At 38.2% G+C, this 24,468-nt stretch overlaps 1 protein-coding gene across 3 annotated transcripts in view; it reads right to left on the reverse strand.

The window, feature by feature from the left end:
* Window positions 1–24,468, reverse strand: part of ITGA8 (integrin subunit alpha 8) — a 122,960-nt gene that overhangs the window by 67,606 nt on the left and 30,886 nt on the right. For all 3 annotated transcript variants that reach the window (XM_069775896.1, XM_069775890.1, XM_069775904.1), the window contains exons 13-15: window positions 22,296–22,487; window positions 9,069–9,114; window positions 6,909–7,016 (exon numbers count right to left, since the gene is read on the reverse strand). In XM_069775896.1, coding sequence (XP_069631997.1) covers window positions 6,909–7,016; window positions 9,069–9,114; window positions 22,296–22,487 — 346 coding nt within the window. The remainder of the gene's footprint in view (window positions 1–6,908; window positions 7,017–9,068; window positions 9,115–22,295; window positions 22,488–24,468) is intronic.

Raw genomic sequence — 24,468 nt, forward strand, 5'->3', positions numbered from 1 at the left:
TGAGACAGCCTACAGAGATCACTCTTCTAATACTATTGGCAAAGTTAAGTTCCTTATGTTGAGCTTCAGCAAACCACCTTTGTATGAGGCTGTCTGCAGAAGTCCTTTCTGGTTCATCATGGTCAAGTAAGAAAAATCCTTGAGCATGTAGTCAACACCCAAGCTGTTTTCTAGCAAATCAAAACACACAGGATGCCAACGTATTACACTGGCATTACTATAACACTTTCATGATTTCAAGAGGCTACAATTCATTCCAAACATACCAACTGAATTGTTCAATTTTTGTGGCACAAGACTAACCGGAATGAATTGTATTTAATTTGCTAAGTTTTGCAGAAGTTGGCAGGTACATGACCTAAATCAAAGCATAGAGAAACTGGTTATTCATGTGCATTATTTAGTATGCTAATGCAACACATTCTACACAGTGCAACACATTATAAATTAATTGTTTTTCATTTGCCTGTTCATAATGTATAGCAAGCTTTTTTGAGCCTAGCAATATTCTTATTACAATTATAACTGTATTATCCAAACATCACCTCAGCCATAATTAGTTATTTCTCATCATAAACATTTATTTCCATTTCTGTGTAAGACAGGGAATAGATTTGCAGTTATACTCAATGACTGACAGGAAAAGCCTTTTATAGTTTCATGGGCTGATACCTTCTAACAAGACTTACTATAAAAATTAATTTTAAAAACCTAAAAATTATAAATGCTTATAGAAAAGTTTCACTTCATAAGGAATCTATGCAAGTTATGTAAATATTTAACTGAATCACATTTTAAAAAAAGCTTTCACAAATTACTCTGGGTGGCTAGGGAAACAGTTATAATGATACTTGTTGAGGCTATTAGCAGGGCATACTCCCCCAGTGAGTGACAAAACAAGAAATCTGTCACTGGATAGATGCTCTTGATTTTTGCTGTCACACTCCACAAGGACTTAGTTCTCCATGTTATTTTTCCCAAAGTAGTCCCTTGTAATGTAACAAAATTGCTCAGGTGAAAGATTTGTGACTTCTTAAAACTTGCAAGTGCCCCTGGTTACCAATCATTCTTAAAGAATACTTTCGTGGCTTCAGAAAATGTTTTGTTTTGTATATGGAAGGCTCAGCTAAACATGGATTGTAGGTCAGCACTGAAAGATGTGAAATCAGCTTGTGTTAAATAAAAACATATTTGAATTAGCCATTGTTCCTAATCTCATCACTACTGTTATACTACATACTAAATTCTCCATGCAGTGGATTCAAAACCAGTAACATAACCTTTAAAATAACTTGTAATCCCATTCTAATTGCATGTTTGCTTCCTCTGACAAATGTAATGAAACAGTGCCACATCTGGGATTCATGTCACTCTCATGACCTTATTAAACACTTTCCTTTTGTGCAAAAAAATTGCCTTATGCCATTAAACTCTACTTAACTGTAGCCTTCAAATGACGTTACAGTCCATGCAGAAATTGCAAATTCAGTCACATTCCTATTTCTTTATAATTATGAGTTAACACAAGAACTGATTATTTCCTAATACACAAGAACAACAAAAATGAGAAAAGCTTGTGTAATTGCATAAATGCAATTTAGACATCAGGCTTCACAGGCCAGTCTCACATGTCATAGCATAAGAGTGTGTTTTCTCAAATGTAAAGTCATGAACTGCCATCATGTATCAGACTCGGTGATCTCGCTTTGGAGGTCTCACACAATTGTTGCATCATCATGTTTAAAAAAAGGTTCAGTTAAAAATCCAGCTTGAAATGCTTTACTTGTTAAACAGCACAGTTTCAGTGTACATTTACTTTACTGTAATGAATAGAATAATTCATCATACACATTTGATAACCAAAGTCGTGTTCTTAAGCATTACTATAAGAGCCAACATTTAATCCTTCCACTCCAGGCAGAGCATGTCAAAAAGGGAATGCCAGTGCAAAAAAGCAAAAATTTGGAGTTTATTAGTCTCCCAGCCTCCGGCCATGCAAGAAGCAAGACTATGGGTTTAGAAGAACTCTGCCATATGTTATTCTATGGATATTTAGTTCAGAAATAGTTCTAAAGACATCACGGATTTCAATCACAAACCCAGACAAATTTAGATACGCTCATCACTTCCACAAGAATATGCTGTGGAGATGCTGAGGGGTGCTTTAGCTGTGAGAAAAAGAAAAGCAGAGGGAAAGGCAGACCACAAAAGAGGACAGGAGTCTAAAGGATTTGTGACATTTAAGATCTGACTCTTAGGCACAGTAAGAAATATAATAGCTGAGCTTTCGAGCTTGCTTATAGAAGCAATCAACCAAACAAGACAATTAATAATCAAAGGAAGAAAACTTCAGTAGATAAGAAACAACTGGGAAACACTCCATCATCCTAAAGCATATGAACTTCTATGTGCTATCAATCTTGCCTCTCTGAAGAGATCCCCACATCGCATTTATTCTGCAGTGTCTGTCATCACTATAAGCTTATGGTTTAAATAGTATTTGACTGTAGCTACAAAATAGAGAGAAAGCCTTAAAACTGAACACATCAGCTTTTCCTGGTAATCTCGGGGCAACAAAGCAGTTTATTTGAAATAATTTTATGTTCTTCAGGTAGACAGAAACATTTTTAATATTATTAGAACAAGAAGCTTAATAATCTTCTTTCTTCAAAACTACTCATGGCATATATGGGGGTAGTCTCTTTAGAAGTCAAACTAAATTACCTAATATTTCTCAAAATGGCTAATCCTTAGAAAATAAAAAAAGCCAGTTACCCCCAAATAATGTTTTCCGGACTGCAGTTTGTACCAGAAAGAATTTATTTTGGTCTGGCTATTCTAGTAGGTGAAAAAAATAGGAAACTTACTTCAGGAAGTGAAAAGCAAGGAATCACCAGATCCTACCAGGCATCCTTTGTCATAGTTAACAATTTCTTTAGCACACAGGATTGCACATGGAGAGGAAGAATGGATAATGCCTTAGCAGAAAGGCATTTTCAGCTTTGATGCTATGGACTTCCCTTCTGCGTGAGGCTGGTAACCAACCTGCAAGGTCACAAACCTCTACAGAAGAATAGCAGAAGCTGTTATCGTCTACTGATGAATGACCTTAAACAAATTGTTTCCTCTTTGAAGAATACATAAAAACAAGTCAATATACTTCTATTATGATGCTCTACCACTTGGCCTGCTTTTAGATTTTGTTATGCCAGAGTCTAACCCAGTGACCCACAATGACCAACATAAGACCTTTAATGCTGAAGGATTTCCATGGCTAGGCTACAACACGTGGCCAGGCTGTGGTAACACAAGGGCTGCTAGATAACTCAAATGACTACTTTCTGGACGTCTCTAGGGCTACTAAAACTAAAACCATCAAATTATCCAGCTACATTCCTGGCACAGCAGAGCTCTGCAACAAAGCAATGGGCTTCCTGGGTAGCAACTGTCACCACCTGCCTACTTTCCTCTCATCAGCCTCTGGGGTGTGAGGTATGCATCTTCTGACTCTTGGCCGTATGACTTTGCTATCTGACTCGCGCAGTCAGGCTGGCGAACAGTCTGTGGCAAATCTCACACAAATTCATCGCAACAGAGTACAAAGGCCCTTAGGTCCATATCCATGGGACACCAATCACATCCAGTTTCAAATTAAGTCAATGGGAAAAGAAAATACTAGCAGTAGAAAGCAGCAAAATTAGAAAAATAGTGCAAAAATTATGCAGTTAGGAAGGGTTGAAACATTATTATTTTGGGATTTTATATTTGTGGTAGGAATTTTGTATTCAGCTTTTTTTGAAGTATATGTAGAAATGTTTCATTTAGTGAATATAGCTGACTCAAAACACAAATATTTTATTACTATTTTAATAATAACACACGGAGATAAAAGAATGACAAAAATTTTTCAAATTAGTTTTTGATAGTAGCAACTTGAGGATCAGAAATTTTAAGCAGTTTGCCTCTGGTTTAGTGGGCTTAAAGAAGCTTGGTTCCCTGAAGAAGCCTACAAGGCACTTCTCAGATTAGACATCCAAACCTGAAAAGCACTAACAAATAAAAAATATATTCTGCAAATTGACTTTTTATCATGATTGGACACTTCTGTGCTACTTAATTTTTGATAAGTCAGGTAACTTCTCTGACCTCTTGCTCCTCTGCCAAATGGCAGTAACAATATTTGCACACTATCTTAAGTTAGTGAGAGGCAGAGTAAATAAAATTTGCAGATACAATTTAAGCACAAAGTAGCAACAAAGCAGCAACAAAGCAGCTAGTGGATAATCAGATCTAAAATGTTAATAAAAATACCAATGCAGAGATAAATTAGACCTCTTGATAGCTGGAACCCAGTCTTGGACTTAATAAATAATATGATGTGGAAAGAGCTTTTGCAAAATGTAAATGTTTTATTTATTTACCCCTTTTTACAGAAATTAATCTTCATCTTTCATGCTTTAACAAAAAAAAAACTTTTTACATTTTCTTTAATAGCTTCAGAGTTGCAGAATTTGTTCTAAATTTGTTAGTTTTGGGAAAGAATTGTATGCTTCTAGAAGTTCAGGACAATTCTCTTAGGACTGTGCATAAAAATGACTTTTTGTGCATGTTTCCTCTGTGCTTCATCTTTCCAATTTATATCATGGCAAAAATAATATTTTCCTAATACTTGAAAATGTACAGTAATCCACATTATTCATACATACACAATTCCTGAAACTTTTCTGGTAGGAGGTTTCGTTTCATTCTAATTTTGCAGTGTCAGTTGGTAGACATTTTATACAAGTTGCACAGCTGGCTAAGAGATACAGAAATCTATCCCATGGGATGGAGGAATTCTTTGCCTGTTGGAGTTTCCCTACTAATTGTTTTCATATGTATAATACAAGCTTATATCAACTAAGGAGAAAAATTACGGCATGGAAAATTGCAGCTGCTCTTCAGTCATTCTGTAATACGAACTAAATCTTTAGGGAAGAGTATTTTAGAATAAAGCAGACAGAAATTAAATTATGCTCCTGTTAAAACTCTTGTAGATAGGAACAAAACATCTTCTGGCTTATTGTAACACAAAAATGAAAAGTAATGAAAAAACTACATGTTAAAGGAGCATACTTTGTTTTTTCTCCCTTTTTTAAACAGTATCTCACAGCAGAAATACTTCTTTAACAGAGATGGTTTTATTTATTTCTCTTGCGCAGAAAAACACCTTTTCCTTTCAGTAAACTGTTGGTAAATGTTATGGTTTTAAAATCTTTTCCATTACGGCATAAAGCACTCTTAAAAAGTCTTAAAAACTGCAGTTCTGAAAAAACCATGATTTGCATCAATGAACATGCTTCAGCCCAGTGTTGATATTTTAAATTCTCTATTACATCAACTATTAAAAGGTGCTTGAATCAAAAAATCAGGATGGATCTTGATCTTTTTAAAGTTCGGGGACTGCATAGTTTTACTGAGCGCCATTGCTCTGTAGATGGGCGATTTTCTACACAGGATGTAGAAATGAGGAACATTATGACAAATATGAGAAGTCCCACAGTGTAAAAGAATAGAACAAAAGTGCAAATCTCTTGACAGCACCATCCCAGATGCATTGAAGACCCATATATTTAGTGGTTTAAGTGTATCAGAGTTAAGTTCCTTTATGACTCTTAAAGGAACTGCTTCTGATCATGATTATTTTTTATGGTTTGTATTTTTCAATTTGTTCTAAAAACTCTTTTGCTGACTCTTATATTTGAGATGAATCTTAGAACTCATCTCCTATCAGGAATGTCTCCAGCGTGGGGAATCCCTCTGATCACCTCTGATTTAAAAGCAGTGCAAAATTTCTGCAGGCACCTTATCTTCTGGAGTCCTCCTTTACACCTTGACATTCTTTCCATCCAGCCCACATCCTGGCAGACTTTCTGCTTCTAATGTGTTTAAATAAAACGATATGACTAGTTTTTATGTCTTAGCAAACTGTTCCTCACAGTCTTTCTGGCAGGACTTACTTGTATTTTATATTCAACTTGCACATGTTTATGCTCTGTTTTGGTTTTAGTTTCCTCATTTGTTATGATTTCCACTTTTAAACAGTATCTTATGAACTTGTTATAGCCGCTTTTATCAACTGTTCCTGGAGTCCTTTCTAAATGACTGTTTTTCTAGTGCAGTAAATGTGCCTTTATGTGGTATTATGTGCTATTAGATAGCCTCCAACTGTCCTGAAAGCATTTTATATTTGTAACAGATCTTAAATTGTTTTAATTAGCTTCATGTTTTTGAATGTAATTTTTCTTTTCAAAGTTAAATGCTACTGTGGTGGAGGGTTTCTCTTTTAAAGATATATGCAACGTTGTCCTGTACGATGCACTAAAAAAAGCTTTCCTCTGACTAATGGCAGCCAGAAACAACATCCTGTGAATTGCTCTCAGGATGGCTAGCCAGCTATCTTCCCTCTTCCATAAAGGACTGAGATCTCTCTCTAACAGAAAATGGTGGGCCCACCAGGTCTTTGCATCACTTTCGCTGTTACATTTTCTCAACAAAGATGCATGTTTTGACAGATCAATGTTTCAATGTTTTGTCTGTCTTAGCTGTTTGATGTTTCATTCATCCAAACACTGCATATGAACTTGCAGCTTGATCCTAGGAGACAATGAGCATCCTCCTATGCAGAAGGAGACTCCATGTATCAAAGGACTCAACTTTTAGCTACTTCATTTTGAGAATCTGTGAAGTACTGGAAGATATCAAAAAGAACTCTGTTCTATACAGGGTTTTTTTGTTGTGCTCATAGCATGCCTGAACATTTTTTTCGAACTTTGAACAAGTTGAACAAAAAGCTGCAAGAAAAGTTAGGAATAGGAAGTTATTTGAGAAAGAGGATGAGGATGGTTTTTGTCTAATCATGAACTTACCAGGTGACCAAAAGCTGAAAGCCAGGGAGCTGACAAGTTTTATTGTCTGGATTCACAATCATGGGGTTCAGAATGAGCTGAGCATTCACTGTCACAACAGGTCTGGCTCTGAGGGACAGAAATAAGGTTCACTGCATACAGAAGGAGCACATTAGTACCTAAGTTCCAGCAGAGAAAACACTTAACTCAGATGGCCACAAAGGAGCTGGAAATGTAGGGTTACTTGGGAAAAAACACTTTTATAATGCTGCTCCTAGCCAAAATAACTTTTTTTTTTTTTTGGTTGGAAATTGTGATACCTCCTACTATGACATTCTGAAAGTTCTTAATGAAAAAATGACAGGTTAACAGCATCACTGAAACAGTATCCTATAGTTAACAATAGGTGTGTCCTAGGACTGAGGCACATCAGACACATTTAATCCCATTGGGTTTTCACAAAGGGACAAAGTCTGCCTTTGGGGATTTACAGCAGTCCTTTGGCCATTGTTTTATACCGTTGGATTTGTTTTATACTGTCTCCATTAACAGTGACATATTAGACTTGCTGTCTCTGTTTAAGATTCTTTAAAAAATGAACATAATTTGGTTAAAGTAGAAGTTGATCTAGAATATATTGAGCCAATAATAAAGTAAACTCTGTGTGACATGTCTTGAGACAATTGACTGTGGAAACCAGGAATAATCATCACAAAATTCTGCTGAGTATGTGAATATATAGTTGTGGTGATGGGAGACATCCCTCTGAATAACAATCTGTTATTAAATAATGAGATAATCTGTAACTGAGAGTAATTTAGAAGACAAGTGAAAACAAGAAAGGGTCTAAATTCTGGGTTTTTTAAGACAGCAGTACTATTTTACAGTAACTTACATAATCCTGGCAAAACCAGCTTATTACAAAATTACTCCCCTCATATTTTAGTCCACAGCTGAGCTTTTATGATTACTGCTCTATATTACTTCCGCAAAACATTAAAAAAAATTTACTTTCTTCATTTTTGTGCACCAGGGAAAAACCTTTTGTTCTAGCTAATTTCACTTAATAAAATTCTGTTTCTCCAATATGACAAGTTGCATATTTGATACACTCTGGCCAGGAAACTGAAAGATTGAGAGCCTCCTGCTATGCGCTTTCTTAAATTAAATAGAACACATTTTTTATTGCTATCTAAAATACACACTGGGTCTAATTCTCCAATGTTTCACATCCTGTGCAGTCATTCATGCCACTGCAAAGTGATGCACTGCAAAGTATTTGCATGATTCTTTAATATGGCAGTAGGAAAATCAGGTCTACTCTGCACCTACAGTGTTAGCTAAAATGAGCTAACATTCCTGTTTTACAAAATTCTTATGCTTTGACAAACATTCAGTTGGGAAGCAGAACATGCCTTCTCTCAGTCAGGTACTGTTGGGAATACAGACAAGAAGATAGACAGGAATCAAGAAATATGACCATATTGTGGCAGCAACGGATGGTGAATATTTAAATGCAAAGAACTTTTGGCATGGCTGGACTAAGAGGGCAGCAGCAGATTTTTGTTTATGTATTTGGTAGTTTTAATTAATACTGCTAATCTAACAGTGCATTTAGTGAAAAACCATAGTCAGCAATAACTGTGATTTGTAAAATGGGATCTTGTACACTTTTTCTAAACTGAAGCGAAAAGCAGCAGTGTTTATTTTCAATACATCGCTCACGTCTTAATGTACATGACCTCTGAAGAATCAGTCACTCAAAAATTTCTTACTAGTACCATTTCCCCATGAAAGAAATTAATTTTCAGTGTTATGCTTTTTAAATTTCTCTCCGATGAGCTGTAGCAAGAACTGTTTGATTGTATACGAATGTGTGTGACTGCTTTAAAGTTAGAAAAGACAACATTTTCTCTTGTCTTTTTAAAAATTAACTGAGGATTCAAACATTCCAGAAGAAGATTATTGAGCTAAGACTAAGCATGGAAATTTTCATTGAAAATTACAAGTTTTGAGCATGGGAAAAAAGCATTTGTTTCTCACAAGATGCTTGATTTATCATCTGTAATGAGCACCTTTTACACATTGCACCAAGGAAACACAGGAATGTGAAATTTGTTTTTTTGCAGGTCTCCCACCAAAGCTGTAAAAAAAAAAAAATCCACTGTATTTACCACATACCTGTAAACAACTGCTTTTCCAGCTCCAAATGCACCTACAATTAAATCTGGAAAAACAAAACAGCTTCAGAAGAACTAGATAGAAGCCTTTCATACTTTTTTTTCCAGCCTAAATTAGATCATTTACATTAAAAATGCAATAACATAAAACAAATATGGTAATTCCTTTCTAAGTAATTCTTTCAACAGTGTACCTGAAAGAAAACATTTCACATTGTCAGAGATGGGCTCATAAATGTCTTGGTTGTATCCAGTAAGTGCCAATCTATTTAACACAAAGTCACCATGCCACGATCTCGCTTCTCTCCAACTTGCATTAAAGGGGAAAAAGGATGCTGTTAACCCCTATACATTTTATTCCAAACCATTAATTGCCTATTACACAAAGAGATGCAAACCACTTTGTCATCACTCTCATACAGGTTGTGTTGAAAATTTATGGTGTTCCTTCCTGACAATCCTTCCCATCCTGCTTTGTGTTTTAAGTAATTTATTCATTAATTTAAGCATTACATCTCTGTGGACATAAATACAATGCACAGGTGAGAGGATGACTGGTTTCATAGTTTCTAATGTTTTCAGCATTGTAGCAGCATGTGCTAAGACTTAGAATAGTTATCCATCTAAAGCCATCTTTTTCCCCATCAGTCACCATTTGGAACAGATGGAGTCAACAACAGAAGCGCTGTACCGGTCCTTGGGCACATCCTTGTTACTGGACACCAGCCTGGGTTGGGAATCTACAAGCCCAAATATTTCCTCTTTTTGCCTGCAGTCCCCACACGGGGGTCTCTGGAAAGGTACAGACTGTCTTGCTGGACCACTCAGGCCTGCAGGAGAAAAGCTGGAGCCAAGCAGTGAGGAAAAAGGATCAACTTTCCTGCTGCCTCTAGCTAGAGCACAGCTCAAGAAAAGGAAAGAGCTTTGTTTCATTATCAAACCCCCTTGTGTCTGCCTGGGCACCCCTTTCACGTCACTGTTGTTATCATACAATTTGATTTACACATGTCCAATTCAGTAGACTGAATCTTAAAACAGACCTTGCAGTGGTACAGACTGGCAACCTAAATTGACCTAAATGACTTAATTAAACCAGTATTCAGAGTTGTAAATAAACCCTTACTTGCTGCTTCCATAGTTTGAGCACTGGTTTGCTTAAGAAGCCCTGAAGTCATTGAGCATGATGCAAATACAAAGGTTTGATGCTAATTAGCTAGGTGGGTTTGGGCCAGGTCTGGCAGTGTGTTTTCCAACTCTCTGTCTGCCTTTCAGATGGTCAGGATTTCACAAGTTTAAACAAGTACTCCACATGAGCAACAGCCTGTCCTAAAATGAATTCCATTGAATAATGTCCTAATAGGAGTAGGCATGGACAGTTTATGGGTCTGATCCTCTTTTTGTACAACATTTACATTTTTCTACTTCCATTGGCCTTAGTGAAATATGCTTCAGGAACACTTTAAATAGCAGAAGAAAATTAGTATTGTTTCTATCTCCTTTTTGGGACATTTATGAGTCCTTTTCATTAGCAGCTTTTATACACAACTTGCACACAGTACCAAAACCTAAAGATATTTTCCACTTACTTAAATAAACAACTGATTGAGACATACCCATCACCATAAGGGCTACACAGCGCACATGGCAGAACTTTCCCTGGAAGCTCTTTGATAGCAGCAACCATGGCAACCACAAAAGATTTAATATTCTGTTGGTTTTGGGGGTTCTGTGTTTGGGCTTTGTTGTGGGTTTTTTGTTTGTTTGTGTGGTTGGTTTTTTTAAGGAAAAAGAAACATTATGTTATGAACAGAAAGTGAAAGACAAGAAGGAAGGGGTTTCTGTTCTGTTGTTCCCAGCTGGATGCTCTTTATGAATTCTGCAACAGACTTAACTTAGAATATGCACTGTTTCATACTAGACTTGATAACTCAAAAGGTTTCAGTACAGGGCTATGTTACGGCAGAGACAAAAAGGTAGATATCCAAGACTTATCTAGATCCTGGTCTTGTGATAATTTCATAATCTGATCTTTCATTAAAAAATAAAGCGCTCCAACCCTTCATGGGCACAAGGAAAAGCTTGAACACACAACTTGAGTAAGCTTAATAAAATGTAGCCTGTTTGAATCTGAAGATAAAAAGAATGAGTCTGTCAGAAACAGCCTCACTAGTACAAGTGAACTCTTCATTTCAGTATCTACAGCTGTGCGGACATAGGTCCCCGCTATCTTAGCATCCCCACTTTAATATTAAAGGGGATTTTGTACATTTGCTTAATAGTTAAATCCTGGTTTCTTTGAGACAGAGCCTAACTTATTTGAAGACAAAGGGTAATGGGTCTAGAGGAGCAATGATAGGCCCCAGCCACCGAAAGACTGGTTTTCCATGAGCAGTCTTCCTGCATTGCCGCCTCAGCCAGGTTTGGAGACACAGCAAAAAAGATGAGGACATTCAGTCATGGCACCATCACAAATATCACATACATGAGCATACTCTAAGGGCAGCCAGGACTGTGCTCATCCTGCTCTTGTTTGGAAGCTCTTACTTTTTCCCTGACATGTCCTTTGAGAATTGGCCTAAGCCAAAGAGCTTGAATGAGTGAAACCACTCAGCAGGAAAAGTGGACTTAAGAATGAATATGCAAACAATAAAACATACTTATACCGACTACTGACATCTACGATCTAATATAAGGACAAAGTCATTATATATTCAGAGTATTCACTGGAAGATCCATTAGGGATTTTGCTTTGCTTCTACTTTTCCTGTTACAGAGCAATAGTTTCAGTCTTCTTTCTTTCTTTCATTGCCTTGTGGAGTGCAACTCCTATACCTATCATTGGAAACAGTTTTGACGTTGATATGAATTTATGAGATTTGAATACACATCAAATCAGAACACTTTTATAAGCCGAAGTTTTGAATTTGAATTTGTTGTGTTCTGCAGAAGAAAAGTTATCAATCATTTCTAAGAAAAAATGCATGAGATGTCTAAATTATCTGAAGTTTGGCAACTTTCCCCTCCTAAAAATAGAGAGAAGTTGTCTTCAGTCATTGCTTGTTAATGCTACACACGCAATATCACTGATGCAAAGGTCACTAGCTGAAAAATAAGGGTTTAACAAGCAATTTGGAATTACATAGCAAAAAAAGCCAGCTTAACTACTTATAACCCTTCCAAAGAAAGCCTGAAGAAAAGCATATGAAAATCTTTGCTCCTTTGCATTTGTGAGGGGGTTTTTTTCAAGCCCAGATTAAAATATGTATAAATAAAGAGAGAAAGAGAGAGAAATATCAGAATCATAAAATGTCCTTCACTCCTTTTCTCATATTTCATGTTTTCAGGAGGATGAGTGACTCCGTAGATTTAAGTAAATGACCACTTTGCCTATGTCTTCTCATTGAGAAGATCCTTTATCAGCTGCTACCTTTCAGAGAAGCAGAGATCTGTATGGAGGGGCTGGTGACAGCAGCCATGTGCTTCTGCCTCATTGCTGTTGTGGAATAAATGAGCTATGGGGTCACAACCATATTGCAAAAAACTAAGAAAACAAGCATGGAGTGACTCTGAAGGAATTTTCAACTTGCATTTCAACACAGCTTGAGGGTTGTATGCACTAAAATTCCAACTAGTGGAGTTCACAGAGCTTAATCCTGAAACAAGTGTCTTTGGCATGTACTTAAGTCAAGGGGCACTGTGCAAAGTTAAACAATCCTAATGTTTATTTTACATTTTACTTTGCTCTGAAAGGAAGGCTTGCAAGATGTTGTCTGGTGAAGAAAATCCATTTTCTGAGATAAAAATATCATGAAAATTTAAGGAAAGAGTATTCACAAATGGCAATGAAAGGCACAGTGGATAAGCTGGTCTCTTTACCTGCACCTTCTGCCATGTGGCTGTGCCAGACCTGAAACACCATGTGATAAAGGGCAGAAACTTGCCATCATGCTGACTAAGCCTTCAACCAACTGGAGGAAGTAGGAAGAACAACAAAGTCCTACCTCCAGTCTCAACAAATTATATTCATTTATTAACTTCAGGAAATTTTTTGATCCCCCGGTATTTTTAAGGGACATCTCCACCCCCTGTGAGAGATGCAGCCCCAGGGAGTCTGAGCAGGGAGGAACATGCAGCATGCTTAGCACCCCACACTTGGTTGGAGTCTGTCCAACAATCCCAAGAGAAATTGCCAAGGCACGATATCTCATCTCACTTCATGGGGGACAGTGGCCAAGAACAACAGCCAATGGAGGACTACATAATTGGCACACACTTCACTTGTGAGAAACCCAAAAATGAAAGGATAGCTGAGTCACCTCCCCACTGCAACTCTACCAGGATACAGGCAGGAAAGGGTTGACTTTATGGACTCAGAATGATTTGCTGACAGCTTTAAACATCACTTTGTGTAGTCTGTCAGTTTAATTGCATAGTATAAATAGGAACTGGAAAACAATTAGAATGCTATCTAAGTACAGGTGCTAATGGAAATTTCATAAAAGAGAGTGAGAAAACTGTGTAACTGGAAACTCTGCTAAAAAATCTTTGTGACCCTTTTTGATTTTTATTTCCCTCAGTGGACCAAGTGCCAAAAAAGCCCATGATCAGATTTCTATTTGTTTTCTAGGATTCCAGAGAGCACTACACTCCCAAATCTCAATAGGAAAGGTCCAGAATAAACTTTTCTTTAAATGGCTATTACTTCAGGCTTGACCACAATAAGGGACACAGGATTCTCCAGATCAGCCAACTTTACGTAAGAATTTTAGTTAAATACTACAAACAACCACCACCCAAAACAGAGTCACTTTCTTCCAGTCCTACCATTCTCAACTGCCTTGATCCTCCTGTGTTTTGCAACCATTTTGGTAGCAGGTCTATTAAGGATAACACCTAAGGCTAATTCATTTCAATGCTCCCCTTTTGTCTGAATGAGTCCCTTTCATAATACTACAAACAAATCCAAAAGAGGGCAGTTAATGTTGTATCATTTTGTTGTCCCACAAACGGGGTTCATTTACCCAGTGTGCAAGCCAATAACACACAGAGTCAAGGTATTTTCAAATTAATTTCATTGATGTGCATGAATGGGTGCCTGTCTCAAGACAGCACCCCTTTGTCTCAAAACTTTCCACATTTATATACTTAAGTAATACATATTCATTGTTATTTTCCTTAGTGATTGGTTCTTTCATCTTCACCCCTCATGTAAATTAGTGTGCAGACTCTGTCTTCTTCCTTCATTGTCTTGAGTGGGTGGTATCATTTCAGTAGGTGGTCAATGACTCGGTGGTCATGATCTCCCCTTGTAGGAATTACCTTTTATCTATTTCTTCACTAATCTTGGCAGTTCCAAGCGGTTCTTCAAGGTTTATTGACCAGACCACAATCCATTACCTTTTCTGACATAAACATAAAGCCCCATTGTCTAGTAGTTAGTTCCTAAATCATACCTAGTTATTGTTTCCCTATTTTAAATATTAACTGATGGGGTCTGTACACAGGACTTTAGCAGCTCCCTGGTTATTTTAATCATATTATACATATTAATTGATAACAACTTGAGTAAATCCCTACTTACTAGGATCAATTGCTTTATTCTTATATTCCATTGGGCACAATATTGGGATTTCATTAAGTATCTCGAAGAATTTTAGAAAAGCATACCTGTAAACTACACAGATAATAATTTGCCACAAAATTAACATATTTGTAGGAGACTCTTGACTTGTCACTACATTTTTGATTGATTATTCATGTGAAAACATAATTAGCTGGTAGAAACACTTCAGCTTTTCTGCATCTGCTGGCAGAATCCACGCCCTTGTTCTGGCTCCCACGCTCAGCAGTCCCCTCTTACCAGAGCAGATGCAGCTTCTCATTGATTTAATTTGTTTGTCTTCCACCAATCTCCTAGATCAACTTCATAATTTAATCATCACTAGATTACGATTTGTGATATTGTTGGCACAATGCCTGTTCTCAAAAAAATTGTGAATGCTGAAGAACCCTTGCCTCTCAGAAAGAAACTTGAGGGTTTTCTTCCTGCTGTTTGAGTTAATGTACTCAGCAGATGGAGCTGTTAAATACTCCTATTTCAATAAGATTAGACGGGATTACTGAAGTTTTGGGAAAATTTTGTCTGATTATCACGCTTGTTTCCTTCTTAAAATGTTTCTGGAGTCATTTGTTTATATTAACTACATACTATTCTTAAGATAATAACTGAGTCCAAAATAACAAGGCATGAAGGTGCCTTTATACATTTCCCTGTGCTGACAAAGGCTTCACTAAAAAGAATAACGAAAAGAACAGGCCAACAGCTGTTTGCATAAAACCAGGATACCTTGAAGATGAACCTTCAGTGGCACTGACTCCAGGGTGACTCTCTAAGTTAACAAGGAAGACTTACACACACCTTCTAAACAGGCAGAGAGCAGAAACAATAGTGCATAATTTATTTGAGCAATTAACTAACTAACTAATCAACAGTCTTTGAATACTGAATTCATCTAGAGCACTGCTCTAAATCCACGCACACTGTTAAAAGAAACTGGTTAAACCATCCTGGTTCACAAACACATTTGAAGAAACCACAGTCTGCTGGAGGGCATGCCACAACAAGAAAGCAAGCTTAATGAGTTGAGTAAGTAAGTTATTCATTATAAACTACTTGCTCAGCTATAATCAGCCATTAAGTGACTGAACATATGCTGAAATGTGAGGGTGGAGACCTTACAGCCTCGAAATGCTTAAGCCCTGCACAGATAGATGAACCAGCTGGAAGTGCAGCACCAGCACCCAGATAATCACAGACTCCAAGCACTCAGTGGGGACCAGCTTTGAATGGATGCCAGAAACAAATTTCTTTCCCATTAAACCGATTTATGGATTTTTTTTGTTCCTATGAAAATTGAACTATGCTAGTATGAAAAGACAAAATTATAAATAAAATAAAGTACAACTCAAAAGACATGCCTAAGCTGAGGCCTCATTCCCTGCTCCGGGCCTTGATGACACAAATAAAGCTCAGGACGGTGGAAAGGGGGCCTAAAAGCTGCAGATTTAGTGGTGAGTAGAGTGGAAGCTGTGTTGAAAGTTATCATTATGTTGCTCAGATATTTCAGTGTAGAAGACAGCCAGGAAGGTTGTGCTGAGGCAGGGAGTTCAGAATATCTTGGGCAGACCTTGAAGAGCTGCTATTACAAAGAATCCCATGGCTATATAAACTGCTATGGCCCTCACCAATACAGCCTCAGATACAGCACCATGCTGCTTTGCCATGTCCTAACCTTGGCACTGAAAAGTGCAGCACAGAATCTCGCACATAATTCCTTCCAACTGCCACTGTACTTGCACTTAAACTGATGAAAAAAGCCCATCCTTTTCACTCCATTCACTGCTCCCCCCATCTATTTCTTTAATTCCCCCTTCTTTTTTTTACATGACTGTCAATCCAGAGTAACAGCATTAAGTCACTATTTACTATAGCAGCATAAGATCGGATCCTCTCCTTTGAATATGACCTTAGAACATGAGTTGTCAAAAAACTGTGAAATGGATTGTCTGCTGAAAGATGTTACAATTATATCAGTGGTAGTAAATTAGTGCCACCAAATGTACCTGTGTGCCTATCTATCTGCACTGTCTGTGGTGGTATCACTAGAATGGCCCTAAAGCAGTTGGCCCATGCCGATTATTAGTCTCCAAAAGAGAGCACACAGCAACCCTGTTTTGGCAAGACAGTGAGTTTGATAGTATGGATATGGACTGTTCAGTGACAGTTCAGAACCAAAGAACAGCATATTTACAGTGTAGATGTAGCTTAAGAGGATTAATTGTTTTTTTCCTTCAAATACTAGGTACATATTGTATACTGGAGAGATACTGAGTATCTCAGGTAAGTATGGTACAAAGCTTGTCAGTGTTATGCTTGGAAGACTGGGAAAGCTGCACGTTGTTTGTTCCCCTGATTAGTCAAATGAAAAAGCAAAGAGCTGGCTTGGTACATTTAATCTATCTGACTGACATGCTTAATTTGCCTTCCTCTTACTGCTTCCCTCTCACCAGCCTTATCCAACTATAAAGTTTGGTCAGGTTCTGCCCTAACTCTTACATGATTACAGAGAAAGGAGCATCCATCTATTCATTACCACAATCACCACCGTTTGGCATTGTAGAGCTTCTGCTAGGTGAGGAACAGCACTCTGTTTAGGGCTGAACGTGATGAACACCACCACTGAGAGGGCAGCAGCCTGTCTTTAGAGTAACACAGCTGTTAAGATGATCAGCACAATTTCCTGCCTCTGCTGCTTCCCAGAGTTGAAAGTTTCCCACTATCTCTGAGCCAGCGAAGCAGAGACTACCATATTATCACCTCTGTCTGTGTCGATAAAGGAATAGATCTGGGCACATAACATCTGGAGTGTCTGCAAGTATGACACAACTTACAGAAATCCTTCCCTGGAAAGCTGTGGAGATGTAAACCAAGGGTTGTACTTAGTAACAAAACCTAATCTTTCCTGTTGAAAGGTTAGAAAAACCCCTGTACTTCACAATGCTGAGAGTAGAGGTCCATTACTGTTACAGTGGTAACACCTATTCCAGGGCAGCCTAAGACAGATGGTCATTACACTGACAGGACTGCTAATGAGATGGAAAAGCAGCCCTGTCTGTATGCTGACCCTACTATACGAAGTTTCATTTTTAGGTATGATGTTGACTAGGTGGCCATTCAGCTGTCTGTATGCTGCACTTTGTGCAGTGAGTGGCTACACAAGTGAAATAAATATTAAGTCGGGGCATGAGCTTGAGCACTGTGTTGGGACTGTCCACATTTTTACATTAGCACAGACTCTGGTCTGATTTTAGTGTGTGCAAGTTCGTACTCTCCCAGATAGTGGCCAGGAATGATCTTGGGAACAGCCTGGGTCAAGGACCAAAATTTTCCAAAAGGCAGTTTGGATACAGCCATCCTGCTTCAGTGGGGAGGAGGGTTTCATCTGGTGATTGTGAGTTGTGCTGTGCCATGTAGCCTCAAGGCCAGACCACTGTTCCTGGCCCACTTTATTTTCTTGCACAAACATAATCACTGCTACCAACGAAAAAGATTTGAGAGTATTGTTTTATGAAGTACTAATTCTAGTTTTCTTCTCAGTAGGGTAGACACAGCTTTTTTTTATGTTGGGTAAGTTCAAAACCCCGGTCAATGGTAAAATCTTTATTAGAAGCAACGCAATTAGCCAGATGTAAATCACACTTCACACACTGCTCTTTATATAAAAATGTATGAAGAAGAGGCAGCAGTGATGGCAAACTGAACCATCTTCTGGTACAGCAGGACTGGTGTGCCATTTGCCTCTGCACAAGGAACAATTAAGTAAATAAGGGTTCCTTCCACAGGATTGCTAAAACTACATGGCTGAGGGAGGGAATATGGCAGAGGTCTGTAAAATAAGAGTGGACTAAAGAAGAATTGTTTACTGTCTCTTCAGTATAAGAACTAGGGCACATCCAAAGAAACCGCCCAGTGGAACATTCAAGACTTGAATGGGTTGCAGTGAAGAAGAACTACTTCTTCACAAAACATGCAGTTAGGCTGGGAGCCCCTTGCCACAGGTTGTTGTGGATGACAAAAGTTCACACGAGTTCTACAACTGATTGGTCAAATTCATGGAAGAAAAGTCTGTCAAGGGCTACTAAATTTTAAGATGCCACCTCTGACTCGGGAACACCTTGCTCTTCCAGTTGGTTAGAGCTGGGTGAATATTCTGAGAAATATCACAACAACTGTACAATTTCCTTGCCATCTGTTGTTGGCCACTGCTAGAGACAGGCTACGATGCTAGACAGATCTTTCATTTGTATCAGTATGGCTGTATTATGTTCTTCCCTGCCTCTGCTACTCCACCATTAAACCTGTCCATGATCAGTTTTCTCTCATATTTATTATGCAACTGGGGTCCTGGGGGACAAGAGGATCTTCCTCTGCCTTTTCTAGATAAGACCAGGAAGCAGGAGTTGGTCTCTCTCCCTTTGCTGGCCAAGAGTTGCAGGAAGAGGAAGAAGGAGAAACCACTCCTCCATCCACAGGAAAGCTGGAGGATTTGAACAGCACTGAGTATTAGGCAGCCTTTGTCTGCTCCCTATTTGTTTCTCTGTTCTTGAGCTTACCATGGCATTTGGATGAAGGGAGAAAGATATCACTTCCTGTACCAAATGGCTGCTCTTCTCCGGAAGGGCTAATAGGTAGATGTCAGCCTGAATTGAACTCCCAACCAAGAGAGGATTTAACCTTTGTCCAATAGGAGAAAAATTTGAGCGGGATTCAACCTCACTTTTTAGGAAACATATTCCTCAACTTGTAACTCAGACTATAAGAGAACTGGTTCCTGAGCTCATTATAGAGAGCCCAGGATGAAGCTCAGTGGTCTGTGACAAGAAGCCACACAAGCAAGTAATCTCTTCTGGCCTCTAGGTCTGTGACCTGCTCAAAGAACATTATTATTACATGGTCTGATTTAAAGAAGAAGGTCTGAAACTCTATAAGTTCTGAAAATGCTACACAGTGCATTAAAAACGAAATGGCAGTTAACTGCCATCACTCAGCCCCTTATTTCCTAGCAAGGATATGCCTGCCTCATGAACAATGTTAAGTGCAAGAGCTTGAGTAAGTTATACAAGCACAGCTATAGTTATATGAGTCCTCACAAACTGGTATCAGTCCTGAACTTCTTGTAAGCATGATCCCTTTTTTTGCTCATACGTCTTCACACAATGCTTGAACTCTAGCCATGGAAGAGCTAATTTCTTGGAGAAGATTTCTGAGAGTGATGAGTCAGCATAATTTGGTTTTATTACTTTTTTTCTTTTTATAAAATGGTTGATTTTATAATATACACATTAAAAAGCTTAAATGAAAAATTTTGAGATTTTTTTCTAATCTTTCACAACCCTCTTTGAATCACAGTCACAACCAGTAGTCTGGGAAGCACTGAATTAAAGGCTAGTTTCCTAGATCTTCTGTAGCCAGCAAATACCCTGCCTCTCAGCTGACATCTAAAATAAAACTTACTTCCTATTCCTTCTAAGTTCAGTCCCTCATTTCCTCCTTGTACAAGGGCTGCCCTTCAGCATTTCCGTCAGGAGGTGAAGAAGAAAAGCTCTTTGACACCAGAAGGATTACTTACTTCATTGCCTAGTGTGTTTGTCCCGGACTTGCATTTCCCCATATTATTTCCTTTCTTTTTTTTCCTTTTTCCCATAGGAAGGCATTCTTTTTTTGTGCTAATACTGTGCCATGGTTGTGCTATTTTTACAGCTCTGTTTTGGTGCTTCAAGTCTTTGTGAATTAAGGAAGAAGTGGTTGACTGACAGTAAGGTTTTCTTCTGTCGCTTTCTGACAGGTTTTCACCAGTACTCTGGAGTGCTCATCCAGATATTCAACTGAGGGATGGAGGGAAAAGCTAGTTATAGTAAATGCAAGGGTTGGGGGTTTTTTGCTAAAATAGGTAATTCATGTAATAAAACCAAATCATCTAACACATAGTGAGCTGATATCACAATGTGAAATTCTGCAGCTAGGATGATGCATAGTGGAGCCAACCAGGACAAGTAGAATAACTCCGAGAAATCTCACAATTCAATTGACTATAGGAGTTCCTCAGTACACATTTAGAAAGATCATGACCTATCCCCCAAACTTGTCACAAATTAGCTTAAAAGATGGTCCACATAAAGTATGCTAATACACTAGTGAAACTTCTATTCTTCTTTCTTCCCCATGTGACTCAAAGAAGACCTGAAAGAATTTCTCCCTTCCCTCTCTCTATCTTTTCAATCTTAGAAATGTCAGGAATGCCATATCCTGTTTTCTTTGGTTTTGCTGGGGGGCCTTGTGAGTGTTTTAGGAAATGTTTAAATGCTGAAACTTTAATAAAGAGCTCCATTGTCCAAAAGAACTTCATTAGTCATGGACAATGAAAGACTATTAATAGCAACATCAACAATATGCAAACAAAAAGTCAGAACAGTGTTTAAAAGCCCTTTTTTTTCTCAAATGCTAAAGATCCTCTCACTTCAGTCTTGTGATAGCCTCACTTTATTACTCTGCAGTCAGCTTTTCTGTTTGTAGAACTGTAATTTCTATTGTAAACACCCCTTCCCAAGAACTCTCTTCTGCTTTTGGAAAAAAGACACCTCTATCAAGGTTTTAACAATCCATCACAAAAAGGTAAAAGAGATCCCATTTTTGTCCCTTTGAAAATCACAATTTTCACTTTTGAAACAATACAACTTTTAAGAACACTAGCCTTGAAATAACCCAGGCTAACAAAAGTGATTTCATAGTAAATTAGGGAAGTAAAGACTATTAGCATTTTATTGTGATTAACCTTTCAAAATAACAAAATATGATGTTTTACTGCACACCCTTGCTAAGGCTTCTGAATTGTGATGAAAAGAAACAGAACAGATTTGCTTCTAGAGGAGAGAGAAAGAGTAAATACAAGCACATTTAAAATAGCTCCAACATTCAGACTGCTTAGACGCTAGGAACATGCCTCAAAAAAAAACCCCTTCCCCCATGAAACTCAGCTAATGTTACAAACTTGATAAATTTGAATGCATGTCAGGTAAACTAATAAGGAAGAATCAAAACTAAACTAAAAGGAAGAGTGCATATAGGAAAATGAAAACATAAAAGGGATGGAAAGGTCCAAATGAAATATCTGCCTTTAAGCAATGTCTTTGCACTCTCTGCTTTTTTGTAAAGCAATCAAAGCCATTAAGAATCTATATATAGCTCAGTGTCTCTTTGGACAGCAAAAAACAACTTAGCAACACAACCATGTCAATCCCTTCTTCTACAACACAACATGTTTTTAATTAAGAAAGAATGCCAGGATGAAGGAGACCTTAAAAGTTCAATAAGCTGAGAGCATTCAGTTTTTGGAAGTGGGGGGAAAGGGTTAAGGTTTTTATTGTAAACTTCACATGTTTTATGTTAATGTAACTATTTAAGCCCTTTCTTGCCTTCCTGATCATGTCTTTTGACAGGAAAGGGAGTATTTGTTTTGTCTGATTTTATCTCTCAGGAAAGCAAGCTAGAACTATCCAAAAATGTCTCTTCTTTATTCTGACCTCTGCCTTCCAAAAGGAGCAGTTTAGGCATGATGCATTTTCCAGAGAATGGAAGTATGAGATTCCCTTTCTAATGGAAAAATCTTACCTGGGTAATCATTCTTGTCTACATCTGAGTCTCCTCTTAGAGTGAAGCCAAATCCCGAAGGCATGGACTGTGAGGCCCAGGCTCCCTTGAGAACCTGGGAAGGGTTAGTATTTAACCCATTACTGTATCCATTGTAAATAAGCACTTTCCCTCTTCTGTCTTCTCCTGCAAATGGTGCACCAATAGCAATATCTGCAGTGCAACAGAAGAATAAAAAGAATGGGCACTATTAAAATAGAGCAAAAATTAAGTCCCTGCAGGAAAACAGACATAAATGGCTTCTGCTATATACATGCAAGAACTTCAACGTTCTGTACTTCTGTATGGATTCAAGTATTAAGGTAAATATACAAAAATGTTTGTAGTGTCTTTTCTGTGTCAAACTTTAATGACAAAAGCTTATAAAATCATCCTATGAAGGGGTTATTGCATTATACTAAATACCCTGTCCACACTGGATTCCTCCACCATATTCCCAGGGCATTTAATAAGCTTTAATAAACCAAGATCTAATGAATACCTGCTTCTACCTCCATATTTTTAAACAGACACAGATTTTCCTTGATTTCCTCTATTACCTAATTAATAAGGAGCAGCTCTTAGTTAATTTTCTTTTTCAAGATAAAATATTCAACATAGATGAAAAACTCCACCCCCTCAAACATCCAGTGTTTTAGTATGCAAAAGAGAACAACGGAATACGTATTCATCTATACAAAGCCAACAGCTTATTCAGAAATGGGAATAGTACCAAGTCAGAAATTTAACAGGAGGCCTTGGGCATTATGCAATTAAGCACTGCGATCCTTAAAAAAATGAGGAGGCATTAAAACATGCCATACCCAGGAAGCAGAACTCACAACGCTCTTATTTCCTATGCATGGGATGTGGAGAGAATCATGTGTCTAGACTGAGATTCAACAGCTGCACTAGCTGAGCTAGCCAATAGGAAATACTAGAGGAGGATACATATCTACAGCTCTCATTTTTAGGTTCTGGTCTAGGAGCTGATGCTGGACTCCTTTGTTAAACTTGACTTCAGCTCCTGGAATTTGTACCTTGACCCTAAAGGCAGGAGTGCACCAAACCTCTATGACTGGCACCTTCAGTTATGAAGCAGAAGACTTTGGCTCTAGATCCATCTTAGCCTTCTCTTTACAGTGAGCAAGAAAAGCAGGAATGTCTCCTCCCTGCCTTACCAGAATGCTAGAGAGCAGGGATACCAACCTTCCCTGCCCAGAGATGCTGTGGGTGTCTGCTATTGCTGACAGGTAGAAAACAGGAAGTCTCCACTGTGGGGTCCAGCTGGGCTGAACTCCATGGTGGGATTCCAGGACAACCCAATGAGGGTGTTCTCAGCAGTCACAATCCAGTGGCTTCTACCCACAGGATGGTATTTGGATTTTGTGTACTCTGAACCCCAATACTGTCCTACGGCTCCTGACATGACATCCCTTGCACAGGAGCCACACATTGGTTACATTGCCTTAAGAGTCTAGTGGCTACAGCACCATGAAAAACAGCCCTCAAGTTAAGGAGGTGCTGAGTCCATTAATTTTTCCTTAGTGGGCCAACTATCTTTGAGGCTACTATGCAAAATACCCCCTCCAGGAAAAACTCCTTGGGGTTTTAGATGCAGAGATGCCTGCTTTGCAGATCTCTAACATCCTGGAAATAAGAAGTAAGGAAATGCATACAGGGAAAACCAGGGGGCTACTGACCATGTCTAGGAGGCTAACTCTAGGTGCTCAAGGCATCCAGGCTATCTCAGATGATTAAGCAAGTTAGTGTACTTGGACTGTTTTCTTGAATTTAGGCTCCCAGTTAACTTACATGAACGTTTTGGTGTGTGTATGTGTGCTATAGGCATTTGAAAAAAGTGCCATTATGCACCTGTTTCTTTCGGTGCCTAAGTACCAATGGAAGTCTGATTCCAAAATAGTACATCTGCACTTGTCCAATTCTTTCACTGTGGGGAAAAATGCTCCACTTACTGACCCTTGTTCAATTCTCAAACTCATCCAAGCATTTGAGGAGAGAAGGAGAACTCTTGCTTTTAAACAAATGCAATATCTTAAGTAAGTATTTAAATTTAATTATAGTCATAAAACAGATAATATTTTTATTCAAATGAACATGCTAATATTTAGTAAAAAATAGCACTGTAGTCAAT

Source organism: Haliaeetus albicilla, chromosome 2 (assembly GCF_947461875.1).
Source record: "Haliaeetus albicilla chromosome 2, bHalAlb1.1, whole genome shotgun sequence".
NCBI classification, from domain to species: Eukaryota; Metazoa; Chordata; class Aves; order Accipitriformes; family Accipitridae; genus Haliaeetus; species Haliaeetus albicilla.